The following is an 11,467-nucleotide window of genomic DNA, read 5'->3' as shown; positions in this document are numbered from 1 at the left end:
GCCGCCATATCTGGGCTCGACCGTTACACTCCAACGAATCGCCGCGCGCGTCTACTGCGTCACCGCTCCGGAATCCCGATCCTATTGGTTATCGACGCTGTCGCACTTTTCATAAATTCGTAAAACTTAATATGCAAAGGTGCCATGTGCCCTCCTACGACGCCGCACCGTGAACCAGGCAACGTGTTCGACAACGACTCTTACCGCGCGTGGTTTGACGAAGCCCTCTGTGTGATATCGCAGCTCTATTTACATCGTACTAATCGAACGACACTTTGTAACGATTGCTATAATTCAGAAGAACCACGTGCGCGTTCTGAATATTATCTAGCTCGTCGTCATTGTCTGCAACTCGGTTTGCCCCATCTTTTCGAAAAGTGCGCGAAGTGTTCCTCAATACTTTCCTCTGCGCGACCAATCATAAATTGCAACGCGTGCTCCGAGCTGCGTGGGGATTTCGCATCATTTTTAGTTAGGACCGGTGACCATCCATGGTCTGATGACGGGGCCACAATACTCTTTATTTCTCAATCCCGCGTGTAAAATCATCTAGGAAACTTTCGCAACGCAGTAGAGTGCCGCCGGGCCGTAACAAATGATTTCTCCCATTTCTCCTTTTGCACAGAGGTCCCTCTGTATGCCAGACAATAAATAAAAATACCCTGATCGAATACATGCGTCGGAAGCTACCCTTATGTGCGATAAACCACCCTCGAAATAACTTAATAATTTCTAAAAAAATCGTAAAATGATTTTTCCCATTTCTTCTTTGGCACAGATGTTCCTCTGCATGCCAGAAAACAAATAGAAAACACCCCGATCGAATACATGCGTCGGAAACCACCCTTATGGGCGAAAAACCACCCTCGAAACAACTTAATAATTTCTTAATAAAACGTAGAATTATTTCTTCCATTCCTCCTTTTGCACAGAGGTCCCTCTGCATGCCAGACAATAAATAAAAAATACCCCGATCGAATACATGCGTCGGAAGACAGCCTTATGGGCGATAAACCACCCTCGAAGTAACTTAACAATTTCTAAAAGATCATAGAATAATTTCTCCCATTTCTCCTTTTTCACACAGGTCCCTCTGCATGCCAGAAAACAAATAGAAAACACCCCGATCGAATACATGCGTCGGAAACCACCCTTATGGGCGAAAAACCACCCTCGAAACAACTTAATAATTTCTAAAAAAAACGTAGAATGATTTCTCCCATTTCTCCTTTTGCACAGAGGTCCCTCTGCATGCCAGATAACAAATAAAAAATACCCCGATCGAATACATGCGTCGGAAGCCACCCTTATGAACAGCGACAGATTAAACATTTTACCGCCCCTAGGCAGCGTACATTTTGCCGCCCCTAAAAGCAAAAAAAAAAAAAAAGATTTAGTACAAAGTATCAACAATTTTCTGTTACCCCTGCATTAGCTGGTGAAAACGTAATATATTTTTAAATATTTTCACGACCCCAGAGTGCACCACGAGGAGGTTTGCAGATAGGATTTTACACTCCTTTTTTTTTACTTTCTTTATTTTTTTTACCTTTTTTTACTTTCTTTTTTTTTATTTTTTTTTATTTTTTGTTCTTTTTATCTTTTTTTGTATTTTTAATTTTTTTTATTCTTTTTTATATTTTATATATTTTTTAAAATTTTTATTTCTTTTTATCTTTTTTACTACATTTTTGTTAGTTACTTGTTTTTATTGTATTTGTTTCTTTCTACACTTCTTTGCTGCAAAGTCACTGATTAATTTCTTAAAATCTGTTGAGATTGTTAGATCACTTTCAATTGTCAAAATAGAAAAATTATTTAATTGGTCATCACCCAAATTAGCCCTTAAACAGTTTTTAATTCTTTTTAACGCGGAAAATGACCGTTCGGAAGAGCAGTTTGTAACCGGCGTGCAGACAAATATTCGACAGGCTATATCGACATTTGGATATATAGAATGTATATTTTGAGTTCGAAGAAGTTTACTATAACTTAAAAGGGAATGTCTTTCATTTTCGAGTATATTGGTACTTTCCAAATACGCTCGAAAATGTAGGCATTTGTCAACAAACGATTCTTCTAAATCTAAAGGGTAATACTGTTGTAACTTTTTAGCCTTATTTATTAAATCCGCAGTTGATATCGAAGTAATTTTAGATAACCATTCAAATCTTTCAAAAATATCTTTATATGCATTACCTCTACGTTCTAATTCTGAACTTATACGGTCTATTATCTGCGGCGAACTAAATGATATGTCTCGCGGCGGCGAATTATTGCAGTAGGAAGACAAGGAAGAGTAAAAATCGGTCGCGCTGATCGCGCGTCGCATTACAACAATGCTCGGAATTAAATGCTCTGGTGGATGGAGTTGATTTCTGAGCGTCGCTTCGTCGCTCGTCGCCTAATATCTCCCCACTCCCGCTCGAGGCTTGAACCGGTCGTCATTGGCTCGGCCGTCGGCGCCCGGCGGTTCGCCCGGCGCGGCGGCTCGACCGTCGAGCCTCAAGCGGCCAGGGGCGGCGAAAATTTTCTGTCTTCGAAAATTTGCCACCCCCTCCAATTTGCCGCCCTAGGCAAATGCCTATGTTTGCCTCTAGTGTTAATCCGTCACTGCTTATGAACCAAAAAGCACCCTCGAAATAACTTAACAATTTCTAAAAGATCATAGAATGATTTCTCCCATTTCTTCTTTGGCACAGATGTTCAAGTCGGTAGATGATCTGTTCATAAGTACAGGTCCAAAATTTAGAAAAAACGCGCGTGCATTATCTACTATCGCGTCTTCGTCGTCAAGTGATTATCCATCTGAAACTGTTTTACGCGAATCTTCTTCACTCGATCCACTTCCTATTGATACGTATAACAAAAGATTTGAATCGCCGATCTTCTGGAAGGAGAACGAATGCACGCGGATGAATTTAAAAGCGGACATTTCTGAAAAAATGCTAAATAATAATTATCCTAATGGCAATGTAATAATGATGTTGATAGGTAAAATTGAGCTCAAGGAACGCAGTAGAATGTAGAATAATGCTACTCGTAACTTTGTGTTACACACACAGTCTTTATTATATATTTTGTATACAAGCAAAAGATGGCACGTTTCGTTTACCGTACTAAAGCGCGGGATCAAGCAAGTAAGAAAGGTTTGGTAAAAAGAACCGAGATTAGCAAAGTTAATATAGATGGTGTGTTGGTATGTTAGAATTGAAAAATAACTAAGTTGGAAACGTTGCCACAAATAAAAGAGTAATGAGATTATATTGTAACTATATATATAAAGAACGTAAACTAGAGAGAATGGATATAAAATTTGTCAATTTCCACAGATGTCTCACACTGACAGTCTTCAAAATGAAACAGAGCCATTGTTAGATTACGATAATATGAACAAGAGAGGAATACGGGAGAAGCGATCACGCTCGCTGGATCAAGTGGTATTTGAATCTAGCACGGACAGTGTACCTGATAAAAAGTCGTTCGCGCGAAAGTTATTAGAAATTCCACCTGTTTCGACTATCATTCAAATGTTCAATGGTAATGGATTACGCAATAGCAATGTTTCTTTAAGAAGAGGAATATTAGCAGGGTATGATAAGCAGACTGAACGCGAAAGTGTGGTCTGATACACATTCGAAAAAAAAAATTTTTTTACAAAAACTAAGTAGCAAGAAATAAAATCACACGTAAAAACTATTCGCTAGACGCATAAACTATGTGAATACATTTACGAATGATAAGTATGATTTATTGTTGCCATCTTTTTCTAGCTTAGATACGTGCAATTTATATGTATATGAAAGTTACCGATTACAATGTATATATTTTTAATATTTAGTTATTTTACACAACTCTTGTACTAAAACGTGTGCATCGAAGCGAGAACCTGCTTTTACTTGCTACAGGACTGCTCTCCTGTTCTCTTTATTAAGATTTTTAATTCGAATATGTGTGTAACACATAGAAACAGCAAACTATTTTATCAAAAATCATGACCAAAGTACACCACGGGCACTTAATTCATCCGATAATTAATTTCGTTTAATAGTATGAAAAAAGAATTAGGTCAAATATCGCATATAAGGGGTTATATATGTTTAGAAGTCCAAAAAACGTGTGTTTTTTACGATTTTTTTAAGCGAAATGGAAACTTCTAATATTTCCTATGTAATATATATTTGTTAAGGTACTTTTGAAGAACAACTTTTATTTTTTTCACGTACAAATATGTATTTATTCGTCTTGTACAATGAATTAAAAAATATGCATTTAAAAAAGATACCCTTGCGGTGATCATCATAACTCGACGCTATTTTATCTGAAATCAATAAGGCAAAGAAATTTCATTAATATATGTCCTCGGCTAGTGATTGAACGAAGGATTTTGAAAAATATTGATTTTTCACAAAATGACGGCTTTTGAAAGACAAAAGTCAGTTTTTCACCAAAAAAATCGTCATTTATTCATTCATTAAATAAAAAGTTGTCATTGAAAAAACAAATCCTTCGTTCAATCACTAGATACATATGTTTAGAATAAGTAGCTAAAATTTCAGGAAGATCGGTTGAATAGTTTTTGAGATATCGTGATCACCGGCTTTGAAAAAGTGATTTCGAGAAAAACGCAATTTTTTGTTTCGAAACTCAATTTTTTTTATACTTACATAGTATCATATCTATTCCAGGCCCATACTCTGTTCCTTCCGCTGATGTAGAAGCCTCTAAATATTCCTTATTTTTTTGTCTGCGAGCTGTTCTGGCCTCTTTCGTGCTTCTTTGCGCTTTCAGCTCGGCGATAAACACGCGCTGTTTATCTTCGCGTTCCGCGTATCGATGAGCGTTTTCGCCAAGCTGAACTCCCATAGCATTAAAAATCAATAGGATTGCGTATTGATCTTCATTAAACACGCATGCAGCGACGTGAGCAGCTATATTTATCGTAACGCATCCACTTGGCATGATTTTAGGGGCTATTTTCCAAATGAGCTGGTTATAATTTTCATTATTGTTTTGTGTGAAGCCTCCTAAACATCTTTCCAATAACGGCCGACTACTTAACGTTTCATAAACAGGTTTTATTGCAGACGACACTTCGTCAGGTAAAGGATTATAATCATGTGTATAGCCATTTCCCGTTGCTGAAGCGCTCTGCCAAACGCACCATGAGTCCTCGCCGGACGGGCAGTTTTCGTGTCTTGGGTTGCTGTCAGTGGAGCTGTAGTGCCAAATAAGTTGCCCAAATCGCTTTATGCATTTCATCTACTGAATGACAGTTTCGTCTAATTGCCAAACCGTAATAAACTGTTAGTTTATCAATCATGTTTGCTGTCAGTTTTCCTTTACCGCCGAGTGATGCTCTCATTTTCTTGCCAGTATTTTTATTAATAATCATTTTTTTACATTTCGAAGCTGAGTCCCCATTCTTTTCTGGACATGGCCCACACATTCTTTTTTGTTCACCATAATATCTTTATAAGGAGCTTTGCTAATAATTCCTTTGTACGTCTTGGAGTCGCCGTCTCCAATATAATTCGTGTATCGTACGCCGTATTTTTCTTCCGACCTTTCAAACATTTCGACCACCGCGTTTACCTCCATACCACCGGCAGAACTGGTGTGATTAGCATTGCATTCACCGGCATGCGTTGCATGCCATTCAGCATATTCTTCAGTATCGACTTTTTTTCCCCACACGTCACACGCTTTACAATATGAACTTTTTATCACAATGTCGATGACTTTTCCAGAGTAATAGCCGATCAAGGATGAAACTCCATACAACGAGCTGAATCCACGTTTCTGCCAAGTGCCGACACCTGATACTGTCAGATCGCGTGTATTTTTGTCATTACTTTCTATACAAGTTTCATCAATTTCTTCTTGTACCGCTTTCTTCAAAAGCTTGTCTGACACTGCTTTCACGGATACGCATATGTTTTTTACAATTGCGTCGTACGAACATTGTCCAATAAATGGTGGCAGATCCATGAAACCACAAAATTTTGTACATCCTCGTAGGCCGATCCCTAGTATTCGCATGATAAAAATAAATCGGCGATTGATTTCGTACGCTTTACTAATTAAAGGGCTCGAATTTATGTATAGTGGCGGACACTTGTCACAAATCAAAACAAGTTTGAAACCAAGTCCTCGTTCACTCGCTGTTTCAAATTTAATATTTTCGTTACACTGTTTACACTTTACAGCATTTGAAATAGCCGAAAACGCGGTCACAAATTCGATAGGCCAATATGCGATATCCTGCAATTGCACTTTTCGGAACAAAGATTTCCTTTTGACTTTTTTTTTTCGCCGACGCACTGAAACTTTCCTCGCTGGATTCTGTCAATTTCGGATTGAAAGATTGCTTCCTCTTTCTTGGTCTCGACTTGTATGCTTTTGAAGTACTTCTTGTCGACCGCGATACTTTATGCGAATATATTTTTTCAAAATTATGTACGAAAAAAGAAAATGAAAGATAATCGTGAACTGTTACGTTTTACGGCGAAACTCGTACTGAAAATAGTTTACAAAGGTCTGTACACGCGTACAAACACGTATACTATATACACTTAATCCGTGTGAAACAACCTAACTTCCGCGCGGATCAGCTCGTCGCAAATTTCACTAGTCGCAAAAGAGGTTCGCACGGGAAAAGAGAATGCAGAAACAAATAATCAAATTCGACATTTAAAGACAAGAGACAGAAACGTTTATTTTGTATGATACATGTGACGTACAGGTATCGGTGTGCGTGTTCGTGTAGTTTTACAAGTATAATTGTGTATGTGTTTGTAGTGTACGCAGGTGTGTATATATCGACGAGACGGCAGACAGACGGGACGAATACAATGAAAACGAAAGACGCGGACAGAAAAACAGCAAATATCAATTACGGCGCGAGTACTATGAAAAACGCGTGGGGATCTCCGAATCCCAAGACGGACGCGAGGCGCGGTCGGCGGTATAGCGATACTAATACGCGTACGCGAAGTATACGCCAGCGGCGGATGACGGTCGCGGCGCGGATAACGCGATGGGCGTTCCCTCTACGCAATGAGGGACGCTTCGCGGAATGTAAAAGGCACGGATACACTAACGACCGACTGCCAAGAACGCTTGGCGGAGGCAAAGAACACTTCACCCCCTTTTCTCGTCATAATGCCAGCGGATCAGGATATCTGGTGATCGACTGTCAAGAACTCTTGACGGAGACCAAGAACACTTGATCCCCTTTTCGCGTCGTATCACTGGAGCTAGGATCGGAGCGGAATTCGTAACGGAGCGGCGGTTAGGATAGAAGAGAGCTCTTGGAGCAATAATTACGCGTTTTATACTAATTATTGCTCCCGCTCGTATTATTCCGGTCTTTTTCGGTGTCGCTCGGCGGTCGGTAATCCCTGCGGAGGGGGATTGACAATCGGCGATATTCGGTCGCGTTCGGTCGTAGCGGCGGTGAGCGCGAAGCGCAGATCGTTCGGCGATCTTCGGACGCGTTCGGTCGGAGCGGCGATAGCTACTGTCGACGGCGGTAATTCTAATATCGCGAAATATGTGACGCTCCTGACGGCTGGTATCGTCGGAACGATGCATTGCGGAGTGCATCGTTACAAAACTAACGCGATTATAAACAAACTCCTTCCACCTGGAGGGATGATTATTTAACCATGTATAAGTGATCAATGATGAGTTGAACACATTACGATCGGTTGATTCTTTAAGTCCAATACAGAGAGAAGATGGAAAACTAGTTTGGTCAGCGAAACGGCTCCACACAATTCAAGCCTTGGAATCGTAAGGCGTTTTAACGGTGCAACTTTTGTTTTAGAGGTTACGAAATTTACATTGATACTCCCTTCAGGTGTGGTAATTCGGACATAAACAACCGCAGCCATTGCTTTTTTTGAGGTGTCAGAGGATCCATGTATTTCGATGCGATTCTCGCCTGAAAAGCTTATCCACCGAGGTATCGTAATCTGGGGGGTATCTTGAAGATTTTTTATAAAATTATGCCATCTACTTGTGAAATGATAAGGTAATGGATCGTCCCAACCTAGTTTTATTGCCCACAACTCTTGGATAAGGATTTTCGCGATGATAATAATCGGTGATAAGAAACCAAGGGGGTCAAACAACTTAGCAAGAGTTGAGAGTGCCTTTCTTTTCGTAATCTCACCCTCATTTTGACAAATAAACGTAAATTGAAATACGTCGTCTGTTGGTTGCCACTGAAGTCCTAGAGCCTGAACAATAGGATTATTGTCTCTGTCAATAGACACTGACGGAATCTGATTGTTACGTCCGGGCGAGTAGCGCTACGCCTAGACGCAGGGCGGGGTGCCCGTTTTGCTAAAACAATTAATCTGCGCTACGTGGTAGCGCGAATCTGGCGGGGGCGCGAATATCGCCAACCGTACCCCTCGTCCCACGGATAGGATCTCGTTGCTCGTAATAGTGAGTTTGGCCTTTATAACCTCGGCGGGCTTGCTAGCTTCTTCTATTTTTGAGCGCTCGCGGCGAAGAGCATCAGTTTTTCGCACGCAGTGTTTGCCCCGCACCCAACGCGCTCCAGGCTCGTACGCCGCTAGGTTCCCGGGTACCGGGTGATACACCGGGACCTCCCGGTGGATCTAATTGGGATCGAGGACGGCGCGCGGGTCGAACTCGGCGCCCGTTTTGTACTCCCTCACTAGTTGTTTGTACGCGACCCTGCGGCCCGCTCCTTTTTTACTCGGCATATCTCTCCTCCTGCAACCGATTCCATTTTTAATATTTTCCCCAGTTAATGAGGGCGGGAGCACTTAACTTGCACTGGTGACACCTTCAGCGCAACACTACCCCTGACGGAAGTCGCGAACAGCCGCGGAGGCGTCCCCAGAGGAGCGAGGGGAGGCTTCTTTTGGCGATAAAGCCCCTAGAAACCCCGCTCCGTAGGCGGCCGCAGTTTCTTAAAAACTTGCGGCGGCCCTTCCAAGGAAGCCCCCGATATCGCGGTCACACAGTGCTCCGACCCTCCGATTACTATTTTTATACCCACACTGAAAGACGGCACAAAAACGATCACAAAACACTTAGGCACTTCACTTTATATAAAAGAAGAAGGATAAAAGAAGAAAAAAAAAAGAAAGATTCCGGGATGAAAACAACTATAATTAATCTTTCATTATATATACAAGATAGATATTATATTTAGTTTTATAAGGAAATGAAACAATGCGAGCAGTGAAGGCGATTGACAACAAAAAAAATGAATTATAAGTATATAAAGTAATAATTACAATTATAACAATATTCGCGAATCGTGAGCTTTAACAATAATCTGAGCGCGATACTACTAGAAATGCTAACAGAACTATATATATATTATTAAGTGCTAGAGATTATTCAAGAACGAAGTTAGAACTCAAAGAAGATAAACGAAGTGGTACTTTTATGTTCGAAAAACGAAGTGCGCTGCGTTCTTAGCGGACACGGTTTATATACAAATCAAGGGGTGATCCCCGCGAGGACAAGGGGGATTGTCCTTTCCGGAAATTGTATCATGAATTTCTGTTTCCAGAATTGTCTGGAAGATTCTCGGAACTTCTGTTTATGTCAAATGGTGATGCTGAGCGGTAAGGGGAATTGACCCCTCAATGTGTAACTTATTTATGATATTATTCTAGATCCTTCTATTAGTTAGTTTCTGTAAATTTTCAGTTATTAGGAATTAATTTAAAAAGGTCACACATCGATGGGCACAACCCCCGCAAGGCACAACACTGCGCTGCAATTTCTGCATTTGATTTAGAATTTACTGAAACGGCAGCTCACCGAAACGGTGGCCTTAGTTTTTATGCACGCAGTTGTGCCTAATGTATCGGCTCTTTGTGCGGGCTCGATATGCCTCGTCGCTTTTACTCTTTATTTATTTAAGAGGATTTTATCTATTTAAATTAAGATACTTAAGCGAAGTAATTGGTGGTTGTTGCTACTATTTTATTTATCAGGTTGATATTGTTTTTATGGCAATTTTGATTACTGGTTTTGGATAAACAATATTTATCTTTGTATATTTAACATTGGTGCTTTATTTTGCACTAGTATATAGTTTTTATGTTTATCCAAATTACATTACCTGATTACGTGCTGTTTTATTTGTTTTTACTTTTAATTCGCGCAAGTAACTTAGTTTACTTTTATCACGCGCTTATCGCTTATAGTGGAGATCTTAGAGGTCCTTTTATTATGCTTTCGCGTATTATTTGACCGTAATAATCGGCGCCAAGGAGGATATCGATTGGATTCGATAAAAAATACTCAGGATCTGCAAGTTGTAACCCTTCTAAATGGGGTGAATTTTCTTTTGCTGAGATAGATGGTATGGATGATGTTTCGGGAGAATATGAGCAGAAACTGAGCATTTAAAAGATGAGTTAAAATGTGGCTTTAATTGAAAAGAAGTCATACCCCTTGTTTTATTTGACCTTTGACCACCTATTCCAAAAAGGGGGATCTGAGACTTAGTATGGGATAACCGTAAACGTTGTACTAACCGCTCCGTTATTAATGAGATTTCTGATGATCCTTGATCAATTAAGATCCTTGCTTTGGAAGATTGTCTCTTTTGAGACTTAACTATAACAAGGGCTGTTGCCAACAAAACGCAGTGGGTATTACTCTTTTCTTGTCAAATGGAATGAAGAACCTGAGAGCCGCCTTTTAATTCCGAATGAGTATTAGATTCAACCTCAGTGGATTTTTCTGACTTTCCTGTGGATTCAGATTTTAAATGAGTAACCTTAGATTTTGCGGCGTCAAAGTTTCCGCGATGAAGTGTGACATGATGCTTTCCAGCACATTTTTTGCAATGAACTGACATACGACAATGAACCACTCTGTGAGGACCAAGACAATTATAGCATAAGTGATGTTTTCTCACAAGAGCAACTCGTTGTTGGACCGGTTTTGTTTTGTACTGCGGACAGTGGTATGGCCAATGAGGCTCCGAACAGAAAGGACAGGATTTTGAGCTCTCATCTTGGAATTTACCTTGAAAATGAGATTTTAAAGGAAGTTGAGTCGTTTGTAAAAGCTTACCTAATCGAGCTTTTTCGTAGTTTTGCAGTGTCAGTAATCGAGTGATTAAAAACTCCAGAAATTGTTTCCACGTAGGAAGTTCCCGTGAAGAGCCAATATGCTGTTCCCAAGCCTTTACAGATTCTGAATCTAGCCGTTGAATGACAGTAAAAATTAGAAAGTCGTCCCAAGTATCCACTGGTCTCCTAAGAGTTTCCAGTGATCTATATATTTGTGTGACAGTAGTATAAAGTTTTTCTAGATCCGCAGCAGATTCTTTCATGATGCGTTTCAGATTGAATAGGGAACCTAAAGCTGCGTTAACTAGAAGACACACACACACACATACACGCACGCACGCACGCGCGCACACACACACACACACACACACACACACACACACACA

At 40.3% G+C, this 11,467-nt stretch overlaps 1 protein-coding gene across 1 annotated transcript; it reads right to left on the bottom strand.

Annotated features, from left to right (window-relative positions):
- Positions 1–10,672: 10,672 nt before the first annotated feature.
- LOC108772245 (uncharacterized) lies at positions 10,673–11,344 on the bottom strand. Its single transcript, XM_018537740.1, has one exon. It carries the CDS (start codon positions 11,342–11,344, stop codon positions 10,673–10,675), a length of 672 nt encoding a protein of 223 aa, XP_018393242.1.
- Between the last annotated feature and the right edge of the window lie 123 nt (positions 11,345–11,467).

Source organism: Cyphomyrmex costatus, unplaced genomic scaffold, assembly GCF_001594065.2.
Source record: "Cyphomyrmex costatus isolate MS0001 unplaced genomic scaffold, Ccosl1.0 scaffold1813, whole genome shotgun sequence".
NCBI classification, from domain to species: domain Eukaryota; kingdom Metazoa; phylum Arthropoda; class Insecta; order Hymenoptera; family Formicidae; genus Cyphomyrmex; species Cyphomyrmex costatus.
This window is presented reverse-complemented; position numbering and strand designations above follow the sequence as displayed.